Source organism: Paramormyrops kingsleyae, chromosome 23 (genome assembly GCF_048594095.1).
Source record: "Paramormyrops kingsleyae isolate MSU_618 chromosome 23, PKINGS_0.4, whole genome shotgun sequence".
Classification (NCBI taxonomy): domain Eukaryota; kingdom Metazoa; phylum Chordata; class Actinopteri; order Osteoglossiformes; family Mormyridae; genus Paramormyrops; species Paramormyrops kingsleyae.
This window is the reverse complement of record NC_132819.1, coordinates 5458067-5485872: the sequence shown is the minus strand read 5'-3', so window position 1 is coordinate 5485872 and position 27806 is coordinate 5458067. Positions and strand designations below refer to the sequence as shown.

General features: G+C 46.8%; 1 protein-coding gene across 5 annotated transcripts in view; it reads right to left on the bottom strand.

The window, feature by feature from the left end:
* Positions 1-27806, bottom strand: part of LOC111854311 (semaphorin-6D) — a 100296-nt gene that overhangs the window by 11753 nt on the left and 60737 nt on the right. For all 5 annotated transcript variants that reach the window (XM_072705423.1, XM_072705427.1, XM_072705426.1 and 2 more), the window contains 16 exons: positions 20475-20711; positions 18179-18293; positions 17413-17470; positions 15736-15792; positions 15446-15547; positions 11654-11744; positions 11373-11495; positions 11172-11260; positions 10624-10841; positions 10361-10492; positions 9112-9267; positions 8513-8686; positions 7328-7465; positions 4957-5034; positions 1200-1258; positions 691-741 (listed from right to left, as the gene is read on the bottom strand). In XM_072705423.1, the coding sequence (XP_072561524.1) occupies positions 691-741; positions 1200-1258; positions 4957-5034; positions 7328-7465; positions 8513-8686; positions 9112-9267; positions 10361-10492; positions 10624-10841; positions 11172-11260; positions 11373-11495; positions 11654-11744; positions 15446-15547; positions 15736-15792; positions 17413-17470; positions 18179-18293; positions 20475-20607 (1774 nt within the window). In that variant the 5' untranslated portion in view covers positions 20608-20711. The remainder of the gene's footprint in view (positions 1-690; positions 742-1199; positions 1259-4956; positions 5035-7327; positions 7466-8512; positions 8687-9111; positions 9268-10360; positions 10493-10623; positions 10842-11171; positions 11261-11372; positions 11496-11653; positions 11745-15445; positions 15548-15735; positions 15793-17412; positions 17471-18178; positions 18294-20474; positions 20712-27806) is intronic.

Below are 27806 nucleotides of genomic sequence, written 5' to 3'. Positions count from 1 at the left end.
GTTTTCTAAAAAGTTTGTTGTTCCTCCCTTTGCTTGAAGCGCTGATGTTCAGATGCCACAACCAAACAACTGAGAGAGACAACTACAGCCGACTGGCCATTTGAGAGGCGTGTTCAGTTACCGCCTTGATGGTGCTGCTCTGTTCCGTTATGCAATGCACAGGCCAACGGCAAACTTAAATAAATGCTGGGTTAAAACGGTACAGCCTTTCCCTGCATGACATCTAGAAGGAACAACAGAATCCCGTGTTTCTGATTAAACAAATAGGGAATAACTCACTCCGTCCATTTTTTGTTGTGTTTGAGATGAGACCGCCAATGACCTAAAGTCAGGCTTCCGCATCATATGTTACAGTACTGGCAACTGAAACTTAGTCCTCAGAAATTTTCTCTGAGTAAGTTTTGGAAATTTGCCCTTAAAATGTCAACTATACTTGGAAGAAGCTCAGTTAACTGATTTTAACAATTTAATGTACTGTATCAGTGTCAATTACTTGTGTACAACTCCTCGATTACTTGTGTTGTCAATTGCAAATTGGCAAAAGAACTCCTTTAAAAGGCCACATGCCAAAACAGAAAATGGGAAGCCGCGATTTGTGTCGTTTGGAGAGAGCTCAACTCTCGCAAAGTTCGAAAGAATTATGAGCGAAACAGACGGTCGAGGAGTCAAAGAAAACAAATGCCCACTGACCGTAAGCCGAATCGATAGCTGTGTTCTGCTTCCGTGTGGTGGCCAGTACATCTGCAAACAGACAAGCAACAGACTCATAACTGGAAACAGAAAAAAGTGACATCATAAACCAGATGGAAAAAACAATCAATTCTACCACCGAACTGCAATTGCTATTTTCGCTCACTTTTCATGCACTCATCCATCCATCCATGATATTTAATTAATAATATATTTTATTGCTCACAGTCGCAGGGCATTACTGATGCTTTCCTTTGGATTTACTTTTTATTAACTTAATTAATTTTTCAAAATGGCATCTGTGTTTGAGGACACCGTAAAACAGATCTAGGCTTCTGGCACGAGGAAGGACACATCAATAATAATGGTTTCAAATGAAAGTCAAACAATAGGCTTGCAGTAAAGTAAAAAAAAAATAACACAACAATAATTACATTTTTACCAGGCATAATCAGAATGGAACATCCCCCATTTAAATGGGTAAATTTAATTACGTGCGTCAGGCTCACCATGGCAGCTGTCCGCGTGTTCGGTGTGGTCGTTCTCAACATCCTGCTCGAACCCGGCCCTGAGAGAGACAAGACATAAAGGCAGCAGGTCATTAGCCTGGCTGCATGCTTCCTTGTTGTTCTTTAATGCGACCTACCCTGGCTTCATTTGTTCTGCCGAATCCCCACAATCAGATGCAAATAAAGACCGCGGGACCGACGGGAGGCACATTCGGCTACACCGACGCCATTTAGCCCCGAGCCACCTGCCTCTCAAAGACCCAATTAATGGCTACAGGAAGTACAATATGCGAAGGAAAAGGACTCATAAGTTATTTTTTACGAGGAAAAAAAAAAACGATATCAGTAAGGACCGGAGTGTCTCTGGAGTCTTTACACTGTCTATTACCCAGAAGTCCCTGCACCTCCATGTTGTTAACAGCTTGGGGTGATTTCATTTGCCCTCGCCATGGCGACAATTTAAATTTTGGGGGATAGATTGAATTAGCCTCTCCCTGGATTCTCGTGCCTTGAGTTCTTTGGCAGCCGCCCCCCCCCCACCCCAGAGCTGATATCCCATTACTCCCCAGGCGGGGAGTGAGAACCCCCCCAGCAACCATACACGTGGCTTAACGAAACATGGCCGCTTTTATAATTCGACTCCCCTCTAGCGAGAAACGCTCTGTGTGCTGATCAATCAGCCACCCACCACCCAGTACCATAAATACCGGCAAATCCATTTATAAGGAGTATTGACAGCGGGGGGTGGGTGGTGGGGAGGTGGGCATGCGAGAAGGTGTTCCATTTACGTGACAGCAGCCTCTGTCTCCATTAGGGGGGCAGATTAAGGGGCCTGTCAGTATTGTACAAGCGGCTTCATCCGTGGCCACCATCGCTACCCGCTGATTCAATTTTTTTTCAACCCGGCACTGAGCCAAAGTTTCCCTGTTAGTTGTTTACCTGACCCCCCCACTCCCCCCCATTCCATTAGTGTAAGCCGTATGGAAGCACAAGACTACATTTGGGCTCCCATCACTGCCCAACCTTCACCCGTGTTATCGGCCGGTCTCCAGGGGCGCTTTAATGCACAGGTTCACCCAGGCCGAAGCCCAGGGGCCTCTGCTAAAAGTGACCTCAGCAAAGCTCGTCTAATTACATTTTAAAGAGTTGCCATCCTTCCCGTTTTTTACAGAACATAAATTTTATCGCCCCCTAACCACCTTTCTGCTTGACAACTACACCATCATGGAAAACAATATGGGGCCTGCTGATGACTGAAACAGTCCGGAGGGCTCTTACCCTGTTAGATGGGCTATCTTTAGTGCAGTGATACGATTGGTGTGTGGAGTTCTGCGGAAGAAAATTGTTCCTATATGGAATTGCTCACCACAAAGTCTGAGGATTATCTTCAGTAACGGGTCATGATTTCTAGTGAGAGAGGTCACTGTTGAATTTTCCAAATGTATTTTTTTGGTGCTAAAGCCCATCTAAAACATATCTTTTCTGGTTTTTGGGTGATGGGCCCCTTTAATGCATCTCTGCTGGTCTCTGTCCTGGCTCGATGGGGAAGAGGGCAGACAGGCACACTTCTAGCTAAACGGCTAGCGATGGCGCTACATAAGTACACTCATGCTAAACAGAGGAGGAGCAAGAGAGAGAAATGCATGCAAATGCAGCACGCTTTTATACTGTATTACAGCTCTGACAGATGTTGCTAATAGAAAAATGGCTAATCAATGATTTCATGTGCCACTCACTGTGGCGCACATCAGAAACGCTCCTCCTGACGGCTAAAGCGCTCAGCTCACAGCGTGGCCGTGCTCCCGGGTGCAGAGCCAGGCTGCGCACTGCAGAGATGCCTAGACCCCCTTTCACTGATCTCATCTGTTGTTTTGCTCGAAGCGCCCCACAGTACGTTCCTCTCCGAGACGAGATTCACCGCCAAGGCATCTGCTGAGGTCACATCTGGATCGACTCCCCCCCCCAAAAAAAAAACCGGCAGCTCTGCTATGCGAACCGGGAGAACGTCTGGCTTCGTCAACCGTAAGGAAAAAAAATCCTCCTGTTGTTTGTACTGCTTTTCGCTCGTAAAAAATCCATCTGAAGACGTTCCGTGAGCCTCTCGCTTCTCGGCTGCCTTATCCACATGAGAGAAGGCCTGAAATTTACGTCTCTACGGAGCCTTTGGGCGTAACAACGTGATGTTTGTATCCCTTCAAATCTTTCTCCCCACTCTCCCTTAAATACGGATACCATGTTGTGTCACATATCATCTTGCAGGTTGGGAAAATTAAATCATGTCATAATTACAGCTTTGAAAAGATGCCGTTGCTACCTTTATAAGGTCACAACATCAACGAATGACTCTAGGTCATGGAACAAAAGGGAAATGTATTCAAGTGGTCTGCATCTGTCCATAGCTGAGGGTGAGCTTTATGCAAATGTCAGCCAACGTGTTCACAGAGGCCTTGGATGGCACTTAGAGCGATTTAGGGTGATTATGCCACATGGCTTATCTATGGGAAAATAAGAAGGTGTCTGACATCACTGAATTTGACTTTTGTGAAATGAAAACTGATCTGCAAAGTGATCAAGATAAATGCAATTTGTCAGAAAAAAAACAACACTGACAAAGAAAGCCGTAGCTCTGGAGAGAGTGAAAGAAACAGGCTGGGTTTTTTTAGACAGGCAGAGTGTTAGACAGACCATGATGGACCCCATTCGCCTGAACACTCCTTTCGATTGCATGCATGTCAAATTACTAAGTGTCATATTACTCCCTTCCACTTCATAAGAACGGACAGATTGGTTTTGCTCAAATCCAATTGCGGCATGTCAAAGTTAAAGAATAAATGCTTGGTGATTGTCTGTTATGAAGGCATTGTGTCTTGGGGTACGACTACGATTTATTAATGAACAACAAAACAAAAATCCTTCCTTCTAAGATACTCCAGTGAGACAGGGATGCTTTTATAAATTGGATCAGAGGAAATAGGTGCAGCCAAACATACGGACACATTGTGAAAAACATATGGTGAGTCAGCGCTCTTGTATGCGATGGACACGGACCAATGTTCGCTTTAATGCAAGGGTTCAGTAGAGCAAGACAAGAGCCCCAACTTCCACCAGTGCGGATGATAGTGTAGCATCCCTTTATTTCCTGGGCAGCATATTCACTGACTTTAGCAGCGGGGTGATACCCGCGTCCAGCGGTCCTCGGTCCTACCTAAAGCCCGGTCTCACTCATCAAGTTGCAGCGAGGGTGATATCCACGTCCAGTGGCCGTCGGTCTTAACTAAAGCCTGGTATCACTCATCAAGTCGCAGCAAGGGTGATACCCACGTCCAGCGGTCGTCAGTCTTAACTAAAGCCTGGTGTCACTCATCAAGTCGCAGCAAGGGTGATACCCACGTCCAGCGGCCGTCGGTCTTAACTAAAGCCTGGTATCACTCATCAAGTCGCAGCAAGGGTGATACCCACGTCCAGCGGTCGTCAGTCTTAACTAAAGCCTGGTATCACTCATCAAGTCGCAGCAAGGGTGATACCCACGTCCAGCGGCCGTCGGTCTTAACTAAAGCCTGGTATCACTCATCAAGCAGCAGCAAGGGTGATACCCACGTCCAGCGGCCGTCGGTCTTAACTAAAGCCTGGTATCACTCATCAAGCAGCAGCAAGGGTGATACCCACGTCCAGCGGCCGTCGGTCTTAACTAAAGCCCGGTCTCACTCATCGAGTCGTGGCAACGGTGATACCCACGTCCAGTGGCCGTTGTTCTTACCTAAAGCCTGGTGCACTGGTGGCACAGCTTCCTGTCTTCAGCCAGATGCAGTATGGGTCACGGGAAGCCAAGCAGCTCCTAGGAGACCAAGGAAGAAGTGATGTCAGCGCTTTGGAAGAGCCATAAGCATGCCTGGGGGAAGTCATCTGACATAGTGGACAAGTAATGTGAAAGTCCCAGAAGAGGCTCCGCTCTTATCCCGAATCCCTCCAGCAAAAATACCCAGAAGTACACACAGGTGGAAAAAGTCACTTCGGATAAATTTGACATTCAAGCATCCGCATGTAAATGTTTTCATATGGAGGCTACAGAACAGGACAGGAGTGTTTTTTTTTTTAATTAGATAACAGTGAGTCACACTGCCTGATCCACCAGCTCATACAGGAGCAAACGAAGTTGAGTCAAGCTACTTAAAGAAAAATCATTTATGTTGGTTCATTCTGAATTTCCACTGAAATGCTCAAAATAATTACAAGCTTTTAAATTTAAACATGAACAGTTTTTATTTTTAAAAATGAGTTTTTGTAGAGAATGTGATGGTAGAATTTCAGTTCCCATTAATGGGAAAATGTCAATATATTTGCCTTTCAATGAATCAGATATTGGAATTGATTGCAGGTCTGTTAATTCTCAGGATCCTATATTTGTTTCTTTAAACTGAAAGTAATTATCTACAAGCTTGGTATTTGTATGGCTTTGGCCCTTTAGCGTTTGGGGATGAAACCTTCCGGCTTGGGCCGCCTCAGGGATTCGTTCTTAGAACCAATCAAAATTCCGGAATGATCATGCTTGGAATGCAGGAAGATGTACTGTCAGCCCCAGGGATCCTGGAGTCCAACGCTGCCTTGTCAAGATGCTCGAACGACCATGGGAACTTGGACTGTCAACTTGACTACAACAGGAAGAACAACACCTGCATTTACAGCCCCATCCTTAAATGGATGCTCCACAAAGGTCTTAGGATGTCACTCCGAAACAGGCTCGCAGTGGGAAACTCCGGTGGAATGGAGATTAACCCTCTTCTTTGTTTCCTTACTCTACCCTCATCCAGCAGAAATCCACCGATATGGTGATCGGGCTTCTCTGCACTGCCTTGCACTGATGTTAGGGGTTTTTTCTGCTACGAGAATTGAGGCGGCTTCAGGTTCACTTAGGGACACAAACTCTCTCTCCTGTCCTGCCGAACCTGTGAGGTCTATTTGAGCCTTGCAAAAAAAAGAGAAGCCTGCAAGTTCTTGGGCTTTCGGATGAGGTCTCACACCGCGCCGCCGTTGCTCTGGTGACAGGCTGTCTGAAATGCTCAAACTCTGACTGCCGCAGAGCCGCAGGGGATGCGAGCAAGCTGTGCAGCAAACTTTTAAGGTAGGACATCTGTACCAAGTCTGATCTTCTCTCCTATTAAACACAGGATTTAGGGCTGAAGGTTTTAACACCTCAGATGATTTACCCAGGAAGGGATACAAGTCTGATTTCATTCATCTGAAGGAAAGATATGGAAATTATGTACTAAAATATGCTTATTCTTTTATCTGCTACTATTCCTGAGCAGTCCTTGAGCCAATCCCAAGCAGGACAGGGCACAGGAACATCGCTTGGGATGCTAGTTCATTGTAGGGCACATAAACGTACATAGTCATACGGCAATTTACAGATGGCAAATATTCTAACTACATGCCTTTGGGCTGTTTTAGGAAACTGGAGGACCTGAAGGAATCCTGCACAACACAGGAATATAGAAACCCCACACATACAGGGTGGGGAGCCACCATTTTAAGCCATCATGCCACTCCCATTTGTCCAGATCACTCCAGTGCATTCTGGGTTAAAATGGTGATCTGGCTGTGAACCGACCTGTCATATCCACGAAATCCCAGGATGCCTGATGCATGCATTCCGGCAACTGTAATTGGAGACATGGCCTGGAGCCTTTCACCACCTCCGGTACCACAGATTGACTGCTGAGTGGTGGTTCTCAGCCAACAGGAATTCAGTAAGTGGAGGAACAGGCTGTCAATCAGCTGTTGCTACTGAATGAAAACCAATGTTGTGGGCGTCGCCGTGCATGTGCCAGGTGTGAGTGAATGCATTTGATCATTTGGAAACAACCCTCTTCCTCTATCTCATCAACTTAATCTATGATTCTGGCTAATATATGTATGTATATATGTGTGAGTGTGTGTGTGTGTGTGTGTATAGATAGCGGGAGGATGAAGTGACATCGGCTTCTCTTTATACCCGAGTCGGACACATCCGACCCCCGGAAGCTCAAATCTGACACCTCGCATCGGGACAGCTTCCGTAACGAGCTGCTGTGCACCCAGACTGACAGATGGATCGTTTCGAGAGCTCGTCACCGAGGAATGCCACTCACATCTTGCAGGAGCCATAGTCAGAGCAGCGGCTGAGGGGGACGCGGATGACGCAGCTGGAGAAGGCCACGAACAGGGCGTGGTGCTCCTTGTCCAGTTCCAGGCCCAGGACTCTCCGGTCCTCCCCTTGCACGTTACACCTGGAGAAGCAGCACAACGAGTCAACATCAGCGTGGCTTCCAGCAACTGTGTGTGGGGGTGGGCTTCCTGTAAGGCAGCTGCCTAGGCTCTCCAAAAACCAGGGGCCCCACGGAGACAGAATTTACATTTATGAATATATGATAATATGATACTTTATATGATAGCAACTTGTTTGACAGTAGCATTTTTAGCAATGTTTTTCAGTATGCAGTCCTGCTCCCCCCGTCCAAGTTGTAATGGACTATTCTAAATCTAAGACTTCCTGTTTCATTAGAAACTCAGGTAAACAGACGTATTCGAGCAGGACCCTGGTACTGTTTCCACCTAGAGCCTCCAAATCCTTGACTCCTCCTGCAGGTGGCTGGAAATTAGTGAAATTGATGCACCATGATTATAAACAGCGGCACATTTTGTTCGAGGACCGAAACGTTGTGGCTGAAAGTGCCCAGTCCTGCACAAGGAAATAAGAGCACAAAGAGCGAGCCACCGGTGGGGGGGGGGGGGGGGCATGAGAGTGATGCAGCTCCTGTCACTCAGCAAGAAAGTTACAGGTTCAAACTCTGGAAAGGCTGTCAGATCTGGGTGCCTGGCTTGGCCTATTTAAAGATGCATGCGTGTCAATGGATACCTGTCACTGTGAGGTAAAACCCAGGAGAAACATCTATCAGAGCACCAGACCAGAAGCCAAAGTCGATGAGTGAGTGCAGTGATACCAAGGCAATATCTCTGAAACTCATTCTCCAACGAGCTCCATTTCCCTATATTTATGAGGACATTTGCATTTTATTTATTTATCCTAAAGCAATGCACAATCATGAGCAGAGAGTCAGACAGCGCACTGAGCAACTGGCAGTGAAGGCCGTCCTCAAAGTGAAATCACGGGGATTCAAACCTATGACCTTCCCCTCACAGGCCCAGCATCCAAACCCCCTGAGCCACACAGCACTACTGGGCCATTGCATATTTCACACATTATTACCTATTTAATTAACCTTCAGCTGATAGAGGTTAAGCAGGTATAAACGCGCAGGCGGCGCGGGGCTCACTTGGAGGGGTTGTAGACGTCGATGTCTTCCAGGAGCTGCGAGCCGAAGGTGGCGTTGGGGTGGACACTGGCCAGCACCTTCAGCACCCTGCCGTCCTCCGAGCCCAGAAACAGCACGGTGTAGTTCCTGTAGGGCCCGGCGGAGGGGTCCACAGCAACCTGGGTTAACTTGTATCTATGGACACAAAAACAATTAAAACAGCTTATACCCTGTTAAAGGGACATGCTCGTCTGTAATAATGTAATAATGCTTAAGGTCTATTTGTGTTGTCAAATTATTCTATTGAAAGGGCTGCACCAGCAATTAAACAGAATACACTTCTCTGAAATTAGGCCTCATTATTATGCATCATGGAAAAACAAGGCTGATTTTAGACAGGAACTGCAGACCATGTGTCATCTAACTCTTCATCATCTAGTCTTGCTGACTCAGTCTCCCTGACGCATGTGGAGAGACAAATCAGCTGTGCTAGATGGCTGCGGCAAAATCTAAGCATCTGTACGAGGCCCCACACCGTCTCCACCACGGGGGGGGGGCACTGTCAGCTCCATGGAGTCGTACCTACACTGTGGGGGAGGGAGGAGGGGAAAACCGCGTACCTGCTGCCGGTGAGGGTGAAGCAGGGCCGGTCATTGACGGAGGGCACCGCCTCATCCATGAGTGGGTAGGACTTAATGAAGGTCAGCATTTCGTCGGGGAAGGTGATGGAGGATTTGTAGGCGGCCGCTGGGCCGTCACCCGCACAGCATCCGGGCCTGAGAGGATGACGGGGGAGGATTTGTTTCAGGGTGTGAGAATTCATTCCCCTGTACTTCACTGGACTCACCAGTAAGAAGGGAAAGCTTGCAGATTCTGTTATTCTGTTGTCCAATACTGTCAGAAAAAAGTGCACAGCCCTGGTACAGACAACACTAATGTACCCTGAGTCCATTTCCATACCTTCAATTAGACTAAAAGATACACTTACCTACAGTGATTGGCAGACCCTTGGGGGTACAGCCCCAGAGACAAGTAATCCACAGGATCCAAGTTTCCAAGAAAACTTATGTGGACTATGTGAGTTGTGGAAATTTTACAAATATGCTTTGTTGGATTTCATGAGGACTAAGTGAATTTTTGTTCCCAAAACTTTAACATATGATGGTTCAGCCTGATTTTCGATGATTGACGCTCTCACCTCAAGTACAACAAAGAATAGACTAAGTTTGGGAAATTTGCTCTTCCGTTATTAAAATAAAATGCATCTGCCCCAAGTGGTAAAATGTATAATTCCAAGCTGCAAAGCTTGTTTTAATGAAATTTTTGAATAAATAATTTACAGGGTTATTTTATTGCAGTACAGACTCCTGGAATGTTCACTGCATATTCGAAAGTCATCGTACCATTATGAATCCCAGCAAATCATGTCATAGCAAATCATCCAGAAGCTCTGCTATTCTCTAGGATACATGAACCCAATTTACCGAAGGCCACTTATCCTAGAAGCTGCTGCCCAGGCCACAGGTCCTATAGCAGAAATAATCTAAATATGACGGAGTGAAAAAATACATCAGTAGATAAATATACTTTATACTGTCAGGTCAACATTGGGAGACAGAGCTTGGTGTCAGCCAAGATCTTGCATAGAGTGATTAATCTTACATTTAAGTAGTTCACTCACTTTAACAAGTCTAAGCTTGTATTCTTAGAAGGCTTCTAATAAATGCAAGGATTTTTACATTAAAAACATCCCACGGGAATGTCAGGCAGGTTCAGATTACGGTATCGTGGGCTGTACTGTGACTCTTACAGAAGATGAATGTGGTTCCCTCTGTCTGAACCGCATACTAAGATGCCGCCCAGCCTCACCTGGGCTTGGGAACCTGATCTTCTGGCACCGGGGTCCAGGCCGACTCGCTGCTCTTCTGCTCCTTGAACCTCCCGTTGAAGACGCGCTCGATGTCGTCCATGTAGAAGGCGCACACGGCCGAGCCCGTGATGCTGAGGGGCGCGTGGAGGTCAGGAAGCAGGTAGTGAGAGGACTGGACATTGCGTGAGGTTACACACAACTCAACGGGATGGTCTGAGCTCAGTCCCAACTGCTGGCATGACTGAGGGGAGGCGGGGCTGACCTGTTGGCCTGGGTGGTGAAGACGCCCACCACGGCAGGCCGCTGATTGATCTGCAGCACGTTGGTGAGTGACTGCAGCACATCAAAGTAGAAGAAGGAGTCCCCCGGGACCGAGCAGTTCAGCCGGGCCTTCAGGAACGAGGTCCAATAGCGCTCCAGCACCCGTGGGGAGCCACCATTGTCATTCTTGCAGACCCGTGCCACCCGTGAAAATACAACCTGGTGGGAGGAGCCAAACGGTGATGCAGAGAGAACAGAGCTTACAGCAAGGCTTTGATTGGCTAATAGGAGGAGCAATGGGCAGTGGGAGGGCCCAAGAAAGGGGAGGGGCTAACAACCAGCGAAGGATTTACAAGAGGAGTGGGAAGGCAGCAAAGGCTTGGTAGAAAGTTACAGGAAACAGTGAGTGAGTTTGAAGGAACTGGCCTAGACAACTAACAGGAACAGTAAGAATTCTGACTTCATCCCTACTATATAAAGAGCTGCAAGTCTCAAGACTCCAATCTCATGCCAGCTTATAAATACATCCTTTGTCCGCTGGTCTCTTACCTTGCCAAGTGTGGTGTACTCTATTGCGATCTCACTTAGGAAGAAATACACGTAGTTCCCATATTCAATGGCATGGAGAAAATGAGGCTCTGGAACAAGCCAACACAAAGAAACAGATTGTCACGTTCATAATAGGACGGGATTTATTGATGTCTATGTCATTTCACGGTATGAACTTAACAAACCAAGGAGAAAGTTCACCTCGTAGCCACTTGGAGTCATACTTCACAGTGCGCAAGACTGGACTTCCCTCACCGAGGCTGCGGTAGATCACGGCGTCGCTTGCCAGGAAGTCAGTCATGGTGGCTGAGTAGAAGTCACCCCCTGAAGGTCGAAAAGAGTAAGAGTAATACGGCGACCTGAGGCTCGCAATCTGTTTCAACAGCAACTATTTCCCAAACTTGGCAGCTGTGATGCCCCTATACTCCATGCCGGTGGGTCATGGGGAAATGCTGATGACGTGGTCAGTGGTGGAAACTCACCAGCAAAGAGCCCCACATTGGACTGCCGGGACTCGAAGGGACAGCGAGCTTGGCCCACCACCTCCTCCCCATCCTGCTCAAGTGTGGACATCTGCAGGATAAGATCGAGGACTTCAGGAGCGCTTCATCTTCCTTAGCATTACAGAAACGCAGCTATGTTGGGGAATTCATAACCAAGAGCTTGCGGATAGAATTTTAGTTTGCTGAAGAGCATGTGTTAGATTCCGCTGTTTCACCCTTAACGTGACAAACTAATAATAATTGATACTTTACTGTCCCTATGAGGAAATTCTTTTTACACCTCCTTCAGCTTGCTCTTTATAGAGTAAGCTGTCTGTGAAGGGCAGCCACCTGTAGTAGCGCCCAGGGAGCTGGGGGTTAAGGGCCTTGCTCAAGGACCTGGGTTTGAACCAGCGACCTTCTGATTATAAGCACACAGGCTTAGCCCAGTGAGCACTAGACAATAAGCTTTCTCTTAGCGAGGAAGGAGTTCATTTCCAGATGATATTCTCTGATGCAGTAGATGTTTCGCACAACCTTCTCAAACTTCACTTCCTGGCTTGTATGAGTTATGGATCTTAAGGCAACAAACAATGTTTGGTCACAGCCAGTCAGGAACCAGGAAGTGGAGATGAACAACTTAGATTCTTGATCATCCGGCCTTGTGGCATCCCGAACAGTCAGTCCATGTTTGCAGTAAGCATATTTGTTTGACATAGCACCTTGCCTTGTGATGACAATAGGAGATGAGGATTAGGAAGTTTCCTAATTACCTTTCATTTGCTTGATTACAGGGCATCACACAAGCTGGAATTTCTGTGTTACAACATGATAAACGTAATACGATGAAGCAACATAACAAAACCCTACAAATTTAAACAGTGAAGCCGTCCAACCTCTGCATTACACTCTCTGCGTTTATTTGATTAATAGTAACCAGAGGTGGAAAGATCCAGAAAGTACAAATCCAGACCAAGAATTTCAACCAACCATTTGACTACTCCATGTGACTCTTTATATTCAACTGGTTAGTTGAAATAAAATCTTGGTCTGGACTTGTACTTTCCACCTCTGATCGCAACAATCAGGGGTGTCAGAGGGGCATGGATGCCAGGACAGATTCAGGGGGCCCAGCACCTCCCCCCCCACCCCCCGCTCAGCGAAATCAACTGAGAGAGTGCCAACCTGAGCTGGTACCTCAGGTCACATTTCAGGTGCTGTACTTTTGTATAAGTATGAACCATATGCTACTTAGCCACACTAAAACCACAAGAGGAGTGGAAGAAAAACAAGATCCAGGTGTTTAGGACAGGAATCGGTAGACAGCTTCTGCTGAGCGGACATTTCAGCAGTCATCGTTTCTCTGGGTGGTTAACATAGCGACACTCGCTAATCCTCACAGGAAGTGAAGGCTGGGAACGGAGTCCAGAGTGTCAGACAGAGAGAGTGGCTGCAGGGCAAGATCCAAAAAGCTTCGCTTCCTACCAGCGCCACCGGCAGCCGCTAACGCGCGCAGCACGGGCCAGCGTCCGAGCCAAGCCCCGAGAGATGCCATCGCTCCCTGCGTGCAGCAACACCCACACCATAACTCCTTAACCTCTGACCTCTGCCTCTATTTCTGCCAGAAGCCGGGCCGCGCGCACCAGCGGAGCCACGCAGGTACACAGCGGCACCCAGCAAAACAAACGGCTCAGGTTACGCCGGGGGCCTGGACACCATCTGCAGTCTCGCAGGAAACTTTGACACAGCAAAACAAAAATTGATTCAAAAAAGACTCCAGTGACTTTTTTTCCATTGGCTTGAATCTGAGCTGCAAAAAAAGACACTTCAGAGATTGCATTTTTATAGATAGACAGAGATAGATGGATAGATAGATAGATAGATAGATAAATACACAGATAGATAGACAGACAGATAGATAGACAGAAGGACAGATAGACAGACAGATAGACAGAGACAGACAGACAGATAGACAGAGAGATAGATAGACAGATACAGACAGACAGATAGACAGAGACAGACAGACAGATAGACAGACAGACAGATAGACAGACAGAGACAGACAGATAGACAGAGACAGACAGATAGATAGACAGACAGAGACAGACAGATAGACAGACAGATAGATAGACAGACAGATAGACAGACAGAGACAGACAGATAGACAGACAGATAGATAGATACTATTAATCCTGAAGGAAACTGCAGGTTTACAGTAGCTAAATACACACATTTAGATATGAACAGACAGTAAAAATACATAATAGGCAACAATAAACAGTAACGATACAAAGAAAAGTATTACACAGAATACTGCAGTAACGGCTCAGAAATACTCACTATTATTTACAAACTGGGCCTGCGCTGATGGGGGCAGCATTCAGAGGGTGTACTAACCCCCCGCTGGCCCACAAAGCCCGTGGCCCGATCTGCCTTCCTGCCCCTCTGTCCCCCCCGCTGGCCCACAAAGCCCGTGGCCCGATCTGCCTTCCTGCCCCTCTGTCCCCCCCGCAGGCCCACAAAGCCCGTGGCTCGATCTACCTTCCTGCCCCTCTGTCCCCCCCGCTGGCCCACAAAGCCCGTGGCCCGATCTGCCTTCCTGCCCCTCTGTCCCCCCCGCTGGCCCACAAAGCCCGTGGCCCGATCTGCCTTCCTGCCCCTCTGTCCCCCCCGCTGGCCCACAAAGCCCGTGGCCCGATCTGCCTTCCTGCCCCTCTGTCCCCCCCGCTGGCCCACAAAGCCCGTGGCCCGATCTGCCTTCCTGCCCCTCTGTCCCCCCCGCTGGCCCACAAAGCCTGTGGCCCGATCTGCCTTCCTGCCCCTCTGTCCCCCCCGCTGGCCCACAAAGCCTGTGGCCCGATCTGCCTTCCTGCCCCTCTGTCCCCCCCGCAGGACCACATAGCCTGTGGCCCGATCTGCCTGCCTGCCCCTCTGTCCCCCCCGCAGGACCACATCCAGAAGTCAGCTATAATTTTTTGTGAAAAATACGCCTGGTGGAGTATAAATCGTGGAGCCCCCCCCCCCCCCCAAACCCACCTTTTTTGTGAAGGGACACTGGAAAGCCGAAGTGACACGACGTGTGCGTCCCGCCCGGTGCTCGAGGTGTTAGTCAGGTCGGCCGATCCACGACGAGCGACGGGGGAGTGCGGAGAATGCGGCATGGATTACGATACCTGGCTTTTGGCTCGGATTGGGGGGGGGGCGGGGGTGATTTACGGAGGGGCTTTGGAGAGGTCCGCACTCTGAGTAGCCAGCTGCACTGACCGCTAGTTGACTTTGCACTAGATATATATTTTTTCTTTTTCCATGAATTTATGGACTTGCCCACACTTCTTCTCTTCTAGAAGCAGTCTGTAAATCATACCGTTATTCTCATACCCAGCCAATATGTAGCAGAAAGGTGCGGCTGGCCAGACGCCACACCCCGCGTTACGCCTGTGCCTAACATAAGTGACAGTGAAGACTATTAGACATTATAAACTTTCCTAGAATAGAATAGCGACACTTTATTGATCCTCATGGGGAAACTATGTTTTTGAAAGCGAGCTTGGGGGGGAGGGTCAAAGCACAGTGTCAGCCAGCCTATACAACACCCCCCGGAACCACTGGAGATTAAGGGCCTGGTTCGAGGGGCCAATGGCGGCATCGGTACGTCGACCCCGGGATTTGAATTGGCGACCTTCCGATCGTGGATGCAGAGTCACATGACATGAAGGTTAGACAAAGCAGGAATGTTGGGGGGTGGCATTCGTACTGATTCTTTGAATAAATGCAAAATGGACGTTGACGCACCTTGTAATTGCGGCAGGTGGGGTTGAAAGCGTTGGAGCCGCAGGCAAACAGCGTCTCGTCGTCTCTGGGCACCAGAACTTTGATGTAGTTGTAGCACTCGTCCTGCAAAACACAACGTAGGCCTTCTTCAAGAGCATGACCCTGCTCTCGGCCTCTGCCCCCCCCTCTGCCGACCGGCTAATTCGCTTGGCCAGGCTGGAGCCTTTGCCTGTGTCTGGCTTTACTGTGTGTGCTTGGCACCCAGCTGGCAGTGCGGTGCCACACCGTGCCACGCAGATCCTGCTACTCACGCTGTTTTTCCCCCTGACTGTGCACTTCTCCACATCCTTCGTCTTCCAGGTCAGCTTCTGTGACGGAAACAGTGTACGATTATCCACACCGTGCCGTGCTTAAAAACTATGCTTGGATGGTATTAATAATCATAATCAGAATCGCTTATTTGTCGCTAATGTTGCTTTGAGATGACGTGTGAAACAGGACAATCGAGACAATGACAATCGATATAATAAATTACATACATAAATAAAATACAGTAATGTGCTTGGTGAAGGTAATGTGTAAAGTGAGATGCAAAGTAGCATCAGGTTGGTTAGATGGGCTGGGCAGGAACAAAAGTAATTTGATAGTATTTTCATAAGAACATAAGAAATTTACGAACGAGAGGAGGCCATTCGGCCCATCAAGCTCATTTTGGGAGAATTTTAAGCTAATAGCTTAAAGTTGTTAAAATCTTATCTACCTTTGATTTGAAAGAACCCAAACTTTTAGCTTGGACTACATTAACAGGAAGACTATTCCATACTCTTAATACATGCTGTGTAAAGAAGTGCTTTCTCAAATCCACCTATGGATGGATGGATGGATAAGAACATAAATGCAACATGACTCCAGTATTCTGAAATTTTGGAAAATTTTTACTGTATACTGTGGTGTAATGTCTGAACGCTATGATGGTATGAAAAGGTAGGTAATGCCCAAGCATAGCTCCAGCTCCCACCTCTTGAACCAGCCAAACATACTGTGAGGTTTTATAGCACTGGGGAGAACAGAGAAAACGCAGGAGAATCGCTTTAAAACTACTGGTAAACTGGAGGGTAAGAAAGAGCGTTTAGGGTGCTGTTAGAGCTGTCATCCCGCTCTCAGAAACTAAAGCTCATATTAGGTGAGCGAGACTCTGGAGTAGGAGGGGATCCATCAGTCTAGCTGTAGGCTTTGATGTTCTCCAGACCCCAGAGGCTGCTGGGGCAGTTTAGAGACTTTGGGGTCTCCGGAGTGGGAAGAACACAGGCAAGGAAATGAAACCTGCAATCTTTGCAGAAACTTATAGCGTGGAGCTCTGAGGCCCGTTGTGTTTCTTTGACGGGAGTGGGATGTGCTGACAGCTAGTAATTATGGGAAATGGAGCAGGCTGCACCCCTCACTTTTAAGTGCCTATCGAAGACAATGCACTGGGTGATCTCTGAAGGTGCTTCAGCCTTGGCTTTCACCCCCGTCACATGACCGTATCTTGCAAAACAATTGGACATCTGCATAATTTAGTCAATGCAATTTGTCCAGAGCATTGCATTTCAGACCTATCCAATCAGCATTCTCCTTTCCTTCAAACCATCCATTGCCCCACCTTCCAATCACTTAACCTGTACAAGATGATGGGGCCCTCCAAGCCATCACGGAGCCCTTAAAACTGGTCCTTAAATGTTTCTTTAAGTGAATGCATTTCACCTTCGGGTACCTACCTGAATGTGATCATAAATATGGCTCTAATGGAGAAATAACTGACATCATTCTTCACATGTCAATGTTGATTTAATGTAGTAGGAACTGCTTTCTTTGACGTTGCAAGAAACATTATAAATTCATCGTTTCTCTCTAGCCCTTACGCCGTGCTGTTATCTCAAGGTCAGCTGGCCGGCTTTCGTAGTATGCGGAGTCATTCACAAAAAGCAAGCGTGAAGCTATTACGGTACCTGCTGGGGAACAATCTGCTCCGTCGAGGTACTGAGGTTGACCGCAAACACGTGATCCCTGCCAAATGGACAAAAAACCATCAGTCCCGAGTCTCCGTTGATCCTCTCAAGCAGTGCAACTTCACGGCCAACATAACATAAACCAAGCCACACATTTCCCGAGCTTAATATGACCGGCACGCTCCTCATTTTCGAGGACATCGGACAGTGCGGGAAACATTATTTTATTGACCTTCCATCTATTACGGATCAGACATCTTCTAAAATGAGACTGTGAGATGGGCAGCCCACATGTGGTCATTGTTTTTCTGTTGTTTAACAGGATAGTTGTACTATTGTTTGAGATTATTGTTTTACCATTGTCTGAAAGGATTGTTTTAGCGTTGTTTGAAAAGATTGTATTACCGTTGTTTGAGAGGATTGTTGTATCATTGTTTGGAAGGATTGCTATACTGTTGTTTGAAAGGATTGTTATGCTGTAGTATACTGTTGTTTGAGAGAGTCGTACTGTTGTTAGGATTGTTTTGCTGTTGTGTACTGTTGTTTGACAGGATTGTTAGTGTTAAAAGAATTGTTGTACTGTTGTTTGAGAGAATTGTTGTACCATTGTTTGAGAGGATTGCTTTATGGTTGATTTAAAGACAGCTATAGCCTATGGAGCGCACCTAGAGCTTACTGGAGCATTACAGCCAATTCCTGTTTTCACAACAAATACCCTCAGAGACTCAGGCACTGAACTGGGGTAGGACAAAGATTCAGGCACTACCTGGCTGCTATGTAAAGCATGTGGTTGATTCGCAGCATCCTCTGGAAGTCCAGGCCTAAGCGTGCTGTGTCGTTGTCGGACGTCAGCCCTTGAAACCCTGGGTGCAGCTGGGATTCTGTAGGTGAGGCGGGACACCATTTTAATCACACCATCCGCGCATTAAGGCAACCAAGGTTTACCGCATGCATAACCGAGGGAGATATTTCGGGGAGACACGTTCACAGACCTCTGTTGGCATTTTTCTGATTGAGTACCTGGAATGTCAGTCTGTGGCTGCATTAAAATGAATTCTATATGACAGGCTGATCAGAGCTGACTTTCCTTATGGCTGCCCCGTGCCATTTGCTTGTAAAGTCAGGCCAACCACTCCAAGGCACCTTTGGCAGGATTCACATTCAAGTCATGTACTTCCTGAGGACTGCAGGCCTGGCGTTTCAAAGTGTTAGAACATAAGAACATAAGAAATTTACAAACGAGAGGAGGCCATTCGGCCCAGGTGCATTTATAAAAGGTGCATTTATAAAAGGTTTATAATAATGTAAGTGGATCCCAGTATTTAAACTGTGATTTTTTTGCTGCAGAAAATAAAGTGAGACAGAAAAGGCTTAAGTACTGCTCCAATGGACGGGGGGAGGGCGACGGGGACGGGGACAGGGACGGGGATGGGGGGGGTGGGGGGTAAGATAATAGCAACCAGAAGGTGCGGCTAAAATCTGATAAAGAACTTAAGAACATAGAAACAAAAGTACTGACCTCTCTTCGTAAAATAAGTCCAATTAAATGATTAAAGGATTAAATGATTAGTGTCTGATTAAGGAATTAAATGATGAGCTGATTAATAGCACGTAACACAAAGACATTTCGTCTAGTACGGATGGAGCTGAATGCGAGGCACCTTCACTGAGGAAAAAGCAGCAGTGAAATGCTCATTGTCTGCCCTGCGCTTCGGCTCAGCCATTTGATCTTTCCACCTGATCACAGCCAAATGCTGCTAATCCAAAGCAGTGCACTCCCCCCAAACTCCCCAGGCCCTCTACCCCTCCACTTTCATCAGGGATCGCTTTCGGTTCAACCACCAGCTTCTTGCCAATATCCTAATCTAGTGTTTTCTAACCCGGTCCTTGGGGACCCTTAGACGGTTCACATTTTTGCTCCCTCCCAGCTCCCAAGCAAAACTGTGGACCATCTAGCACAGGGGTGGCCAATCTTATCTGAAAAGGGCCGGTGTGTATGCAGGTTTTTGGGATAACCTGTAGGTCAGCTGTTCAAACACAGGTGTGAGGACTCTTCAGCCAATCAATCCTCTAATTAGTAATCTAATTAGGGAGTTGCAGCGAAAACCCGCATACACACCGGCCCTTTTGCGGATAAGACTGCCCCCCCCCGCTCTACCATGAAGCTGGGGCAGAGCAAAAACTTGGGCCATCTGAGGGTTCCTGAGGACCGGGTTGGGAAGCATTGATGCAGGATATCCGAAGATACATGAAACATTTAACGATCAAAATAGCAAACTGGTGTAATTAATGCAGGGGTACGGAAGGAGCCAGATTGGTTTTAAATAGAGGGTAATTCATAAATCTAGTCTGTTAAAAATACCGTAGCATGGATTTTATCAGGCTAATAATACAGCAAGCACATTTTACTCAGGTTGTCATGGGAAACGGCCAATGCAATGGGGGGGGGGGGGGGGGGGGCAGCGACCTATGACCAGGCACCATTGCATTAAGGCACTCAAGGTTGCCCCCTCTGACTGGAGGCAGTGAGATCAGCGGTTCACCATCCACACAAATTGCAGTCTGTAGGAGTCGGTCCTTCTCTCTCTCTCTCTCTCTCTCTCTATCCAAAGCACAATTAGAACAGACTAATGCAGGTCACATGAGAGGGGCCGGCCTTGTGTCCCACCTTGATTGCAGTTTAATTATGTCTCACAGCTTTTCCTTGCTTAAAAGTTTTGCCCGCTGGTGAGCAAACACAGGCTGGCCTAGTTTGCCTAATGAATACAAATCAATATATCATTTCCAGGGATGACCCTACGCATTGCCACACATTACCAATATTTGGGAGCACCGCTGATGTGTCACTGATGGATATCAGAGACAGTGTTAGTCACACCTCTGATTCTAGGGCTGCTTCTGTTTAATTACACCCTCTGTCACACTGTGAACATGGCCAACTCACCAGAGGTCATAGTAGAGGCTGGATTTTCACTTAGAGAGCGACTATCAACTTCTGCATGAATAAAGGGGGTGGTGTCATCACTTGCGGATGCACCAATCAGCAACAGAATTATACTCACGCTGCTGGCCGACAATGTTGATTGGCTCCAGATCTTTGGGGAAAGGCGTGGCCGTGGAGGAGACGGACAGGATGCAGGAAGTAAGGGTAAATACTATGGCAAGAAATGGCTGCATCTTTGGAACTGGCACCATGTTGGACGGAGGGAGAGGGTTACTGGAGGGGGGTGGTGACCAAGAAGGAGTCCTTGTCCGAGCTTCAGAAGTACATTGTAGATGTCAGCTACAAGAAAGTCGCCCTGTCAAAAGAGAATAATTACAACACAGACAATCAGACCATGGCCCAGGTGCACAGCATGGCAACATTAAATAAGACTGACTGTGTTGGCGATGATTGAACGTTAAATTAAATATCATCAATGGACTGCACATATCCTCTGTGGATCAATATGCCATATACGCCTCTTGTCAAATAATGGGGGAGACATTAAAAGACGAGGCTTTATCATGAAACAAAAGGATACAAAATCAATATGAATCACCCTCATAAAACACCTTTATGTACCATCCCTGAAACACAGACTGGGAATCTGGAAGGTCCCCTACCTGTTGAAGAGCAGATATTAGCTTTTCCACTGCAGTTATGTAAGCAAACTATGAGTGTGGAGATGACCTCCTTCCTGTCTGGTCATTAAATTACGAGAGGAAAAGAGGCCCTGTCTGAAAAGCCACATCTGTGGTAATGTCTCTCTCATGATGATGCCGTAATCATATGAGCTAAAACAGACTAGCTGGCTTCTCAGCCAGGTGCTACAAACTCATATCTACACTCGCTCCGGCAGAACAGCAGAACCCGAAAGGGCTTCTTGACTATGTCTCAAGAGTGTCGGTATCATTGGGTACATTAGCCCACCATTCTGTGCCAACGGTCCAGCGAGCAGTGCTGTGCCAAGGAGTATATCAAGGCCTGCTTTCTATTAATCACGAGGATGAAAAGAGATAGAAGAGCACCAAGACCTAGAGGCCTAACCAGGCCAGCACTGGTGCTAGCTCTATGGAACTCTTTAGCTCTCCAAAGTTCTTGTACACCAAATAGAAATGTTAGCATGAGCGGCTCTGAAATGATCCACAAAGACTTGCCCCTGCTTTAGGATTAATTAAGGCCTCATTTGCATTCAGCCGAGATATGGCATTTACTGATGAGGTCAGGTAATAATTCTAAAAGCACGTAAAATTCAGTAGACTGGTGTCTACTTGAGTTTGCATCCTGGAGTTGGAGTACACGACCTTGCGGTAATGCTCCTCAAGGTTCTCTAGTGTAAATCCACCTCCATAAATACACTGCGTGATTCAGTTGGTCCAGCTCTATATTTCGAATATATACTTAATTATATTCAGACTGCATACTTGGAATGAGCCTGTAACCTATTTCATTAGGACACTTATTTGACCCAAGTGGATGGATCCTCATTCTACTAATGAAACTGTAAATATTTCGAATCACTTTTGATATGAAGTAAATCGTTCTTGGCCCATTCTTGGATTAACCCTTCGGTTTGCGGAACCTTCAAAGCCACTAGTAAGGGACTTGGTGACCTCAGTTTGTAGAGAGAGCCTCTTCAAGCTCTCTCACAAAGCCTTTGAACTGGCATGATCGACGGCAGGCCCCCTTTATGCAGTATTATAAACCCAGCTGTATTTTTGATTCCCTCAAAACAGATATGCACGTCTGAATGTATTTATGTCATGTGTCGACAGCCCATTTGAGTATGAGAAAACATTAAATCGATGAGCACTGACCCCCCCCCCCATACTCCCCCGCCCACCTGCATCCTGCTCATGGTGGGTGTAAAGCACCCAGGACGCCGATATTGTCTCTAACATGATCAGACACATTAGCCCATACTCTTTACAGGCCATTAACTACCACCTAGCCTGCCCATTTCACAGGCTATCACGTAGCGGGGGCGACGAGGGGGACCGGGGCCAGAGCAGTGGCAACCGAGAGACTGATGGTTTTCACTTCGCCGTGCTGTTCCCTCCAACAATCACAAAAATATTGACGGAAAACATAATGGAAACAGTTACACAACATGCAAATATATTTCACCTCTGACTGCATGCTAAAGCACAAAAAGGACATTTACTAATAATAACAGAGTGGTAAATTAATGTGTTAGGGACTGGAAAAGACACCGTAAACAGGTATATATTATGCATGCCAGGATACGTATGTGTGTACAGGGGCTTTTTACCCCGCGGTGTATTTGAGGGTCTGTAGAACATTTGCAGGGGGTCCACAATGTATTGTAAATTGTCGAAATGTCGGCATAATCATCTGGTTTATGTAATATGAAAAATATCATATATCAGATTTTTTAAGGCAGACCCTCCACCCTCAACCCTGCTACGTTCCTTAGTTCTTTTTTTCACTTACACAATCAAGCATTAGTGGTAGGGGGGCCCAGGTCTGGGCTGGTTTAATTTGGGGTCCCTGGATTCAGAAAGCTTGAAAACCCTTGTTCCCTCCAAAACAAAGAATATGGTGCAATAGTGAAAAATGTAGCCCAGATAAACAGTAAAATTCAGTTGGGGAGCCACAAATACGGTATCTAATGTGACTCTATATAATTATTCCAGACCCCGGAGTTGTTCTCAACCTACTGCCCAAGCCACAGCAGTTCAGTGGTTCCTGACCAAAAGTCACATGACTATTTGCATGTTTGACGGTGAAGACAATGTTCGGGAGGTCACCGATCACCTTCAGCCCCTGGGCCTCTCACTTCAAACTAACAGAGTTAGGCGGCTGTGGTGACACAAAGGTTCTTTGCAGCAGAGAATCTGTCTGCGTGCTGCTCAGAAACTCAGATCAAGCCACTTGTGCCCTGCCCACCCGCTGTACCCATTCCAAACAAGCTGCTTTGACGATTGGTAACTTCTCCATGGTAATTAGACCGACGGTTTTGTAAATGCTGCTGCGCGGCGGCGGCGAAGCCGAAGAGGATTAGAGGAGAGAGAGAGAGAGCCATCTCTGGCAAATGGCCCTGCAGGAGAACTGCTGTTGGTACGACAGTCTTTATGAGTGATTCACAGCCGTTATTAGCTGCTGTGCCAAGGCGGCTTAGCTAAATGAACAGTGGCTTTTCAGAGGCTAGTGCTAATCAAGCAGCCCCAAAGGGTTCAAGATAGTCGTTTGCAGTCCCAACCACTGTCGGTTGTTGGTCTGTGAAAGTTTCAAGGACATTGGTGCCACCGAGAGCTACAATTCCCCCGGAAGGTAGAAGACAGTGATGGTAGGATTATGAGGCAGAAAATATGAACAGAATCCAACATCCAAGGCAGAATAATCATAAATTTATTCAAGCAACTCATAAGATGGCTTAACATGGAAGGCTAAGGATATATGACAAGTGTCGCTACTGAAGACTGGGAGAAGCATCAACTCTTTTCTTTGATAGTCTACATGGACACTGACTGTGTCAATCCTATGGCTATCCAAACGCCATCCCTTTGATGCAGTTAACCGGCTGCCAGAAGACATTTTCTGTTTCATAGAAGGTGAGAAGGGCCTTCATTTTGACAGGAAAAGCCAGTGCCCCTTCCTCATCAATGCCACTCATCTTCCTCGTGTCAAGCACCATGTCAGATACAGATCCAGGGACACAGCATATGTGGGTTACTGGCAGACTCCTCCCCTCATGGGCTTGTCAGGCGGCCATCACCTTCTCCCTATAGAAAAGCCCACAAGCACTTTCCAGGCCTGACCCTTGACCTGATGTTCCAGCAAACTCTTTCTTGTCAAAGTCATTGTATGGAGATTGCTAATCCTAGTTCTTGAAAGAAGATCTCTAGGTACAAGAAATGTAAGCTGTCTCTGTAAATGAAGAGCTACGAACACCAATTTATCAAAGAGCGGCTGAGGCCTACCCCATCTGTAGAACTTTCATAACCTGCAGGACACTTAAAAGTGAAAGTAAAAACCCAGTTATGAGTAAAGACCCATTGGGAGAGTCAATGTGGTGATAAGGACACAAAATCAGAGCTGGTGGTGAGGTCTATACCTCAGATGTCTTTGAACGTTCTTGCTGCTTTACAGCCATCTCAGCAGCATAAATGGATTTCAAAACCATATATTGGCAATTAAGCATACTATAATCTACTTATAAGAACACATACAATAAGGTACGAATGCAGCATATTTTCTAAAGCAATCAAAGTAATTGCTGCAATGCAACAATGCCTTAGGGAGTGAATATAATATTTTTCTTCTTGGCAGCGATCCCGACGGTATTCACAGCTGTAAGTAAACCCAGAGGATGGCGACGTGGACGAGACGGAAGATAAAAACTAGTCTTTTCTTTGGAAATCGATTGGCATCCTTTTGAAGCATTTGACTGGGATATTTTTTTCTCGATTTTGCTGCTGCCCTCGCCATAACCTATACCACCCGCAATGCCAGAAGAAGGACTGATTTGATTTCGGGGGACCATGATGAGTGAGGCCGTTGCCTGGAGACAGAGCAGTCAGAAGGCCCACGGCAGGACACTCCTCGCTATAAAAACATGAAAGTGTGTTCAGTAGCAATTAGAGACCCAACGCGTCCTGCTCAATGGGTCTCACCCAGAGCCATGCAGCACCACTCATCAGAGATTCACAGAGGCATCTGCGGCAGGCGACCCCAGTGTAGCCAGTCAGAGGTGGGTCTGTGAGTTTTTCCACCTTCAGGACCCCTGTTTCAGCTGACTAGAGTGGACCACCGATGCTGCGGCCCTGGAGGTCTTTGAGGGAGGCGCCAGGGGAAATGCAGGGGAGACGCAGACTGGGGGGGGAATGCTAAGCTGCAACGAGCCACTCCCAGCTTGGCCACTAATTAGCGCACTGGGGACCTCCTTGACGACAGTCGCATGGATCTATGCTATAACCCTGGCAGCTGGAGTGGAAAAATGTACACTGCTATGTTTTCATTTAATTTAATTGTGCTTTCAGTGAGGGGGAACGCAAATCCATGGCTGGAGGTAGGGTAGGAGAGGGTATTTGTGAGCATGTTAAATAATTAACTGTATGAACAAAAAACCTGGTGATACCATTCAAATGGCAACCTTGGTTTTGTTTGAAACTAAGCAATTAACAGCAATTAATGTTCAAAATTAGTCTTAATGCCCCCTTAAAAACAGGTACATTTACGCAATTAAATCTAGTCTTGTTAGACAATTACTTGCTCGTTCCGTGAAATGTCTGCTAGCCTAAAATTAAGTGCGGTCGGCAAATGCCTTTTAGGATCCTGGACCGAACACAAAAATTCAGTCCAGATATACTTTAAGAAGATGTTGATTTCTGTCTTGTAGGAGCCTGAAGTAAACCTGGTAGAATCTGACTGTGCACCACAGTCCCAGACAATCCACTCCCATCAAGTACTCCTCATTCCATCTGCGAGCACTAGTGAGGCTCTGTGGGCAGCCTGCTCATTAAAGCCCGACAGGAGCCCTAGGAGCGCAGCAGTAAATATATATGTATGTGCTTGAATCGAAAGCCAGTGGGGCGTTTTCTCCTCCTGACAGCTCCACATCCACTTATGAAGACATCTCCAGCCTGCTCTTAATAGAGCTGAGAGTTAGGAGTCTGTTATTACCTGTACCCCCCAGGGAGGCAATTGATATGGAAGAGAGGACGAGAATGTCCCAGCGACACAGCAGCCGGGCAATCAATCAAACGGCCAATCAACCAGATATTATTCAGTTTGAACGTCCAACCAAACCACAGAGCAGCATGGCTGATAGATATCCTGTGTTTTTCTGCTCTCTGGGACCAACTGGCGTTTAGGTTACGTTACAGTCACTCTTTGTAACGTGGGGCCCTTGTTCTCATCTGGGTGTTGTGGTCAGTGGTCTCCGGCTAATGCCAGCCATTGCTTCATTTTATTGAACCTCCCAGACTGTCTGGCGAAACTGCATCCATGTGGGGCATCGAGTCCCGCATCCTGTTGTCGCTGGCTCAGTACCCTGACTCTGGCCGAGTCAAAAAAAAAAATGGCCTTGATCCTCTGCAAAAAAGCAGTGGATGGGGCCAAGCTGGGGCTCCTTCTCTGCACTACCAATCGTCCCCATTACCATCCCTCCGATTTGTCACCCGGTAGACCTGCTTCTTCTGCCATTCTTTCCTGAGGACTGTTTCCAGAAAAGCGGGGCCAGGCCCGAGGATGCACAATGGCAGATTTTTGACGCGGGTGGCATGTCCTGAGCTGCTCTGTGTCATGCCCGGTCTTTCAGGCTTCACGAAAAAACGGCTAATACCTAAGCCCATGGCCTGTATCACAGAAGTGCCGCTTATCAAGATGGGACTCAATTGATGGAGGCGGGTAGCGGGGGGGGGGGGGGGATAGGGAGGAGGGGGCAGAGATACAGGCAGAGAGAGACAAACGCCATGCAGCTGCTCTTTCAATCTCACAGCTCACCTCATCATCTCAAGCACAAAGAAGCACAACAACAGTCCTGGATCAGCGATGGTGCCATTCTAAATCCGATATCAGCTCTTCACAGCTGTTCTCAGAGGTGGGCGGGGGAGCCATTCAGGTGAAATGTATTATGGGAAGCATTATGGCACTGAAGCTTGATTATGAGCCGTCATTAGCATTTAATGAGATAAGGAAAATGTTGATGGATAGTATAATTAGGAAGAAAAAAAAACAAACACACCGGTAACTTGAGTGCCTGTCACTTCCTTCTGCCAGACTGTATGTATGCAGGTTACAATCTGGTGACACACACACCAGTGTCCCAGAAATTTTTTTAATCACTATACAGCGATGCTAACTAAAATTCATCTTGTTCCCTTCTGGGGAAAAATACAAGAAGAGTTCATGTGGAGAACAACACCTCAGTACTCACCACAAATTTCACAATATTTGTGGAACAAAGACAATACTGTCTTTAGCAGGGAACCACATGACCTTCTGCTTAATTTCCCACATTATATCTTTGTCTTTTGTCCCACCAAAAAAAAGCAGGCTTTAAATCTCATTCTTTCTTAGCTAACTAAAATTTAGCTCCATAGTCATTCAGTAATGCCAATAAATGATTGTCACATATTATGTCACTCAAAGCAGGTTAACTCAGCCATTTCAAAAAGTTCCTCTAGAATTTGTAGTAACTGTTCAATATATCCATATTTTTTATTTATTTTATAGACCACAAGCACACCATGTTTGGTTGGGAGGTCCCTGGGGAGAGGTTTGGGAACCAAGACAGTGTTCTCCAAGTCACCCCACAAGATATATGTAACTTTTTGGAGAAAGTTACTTTTTACTGTATTATTTTTCATTTACGTATATTCCAATAATAAATCCTTCTTCATTTTCTGAGAAAATACATACATGCTACCCAGATAAATATTTTTAA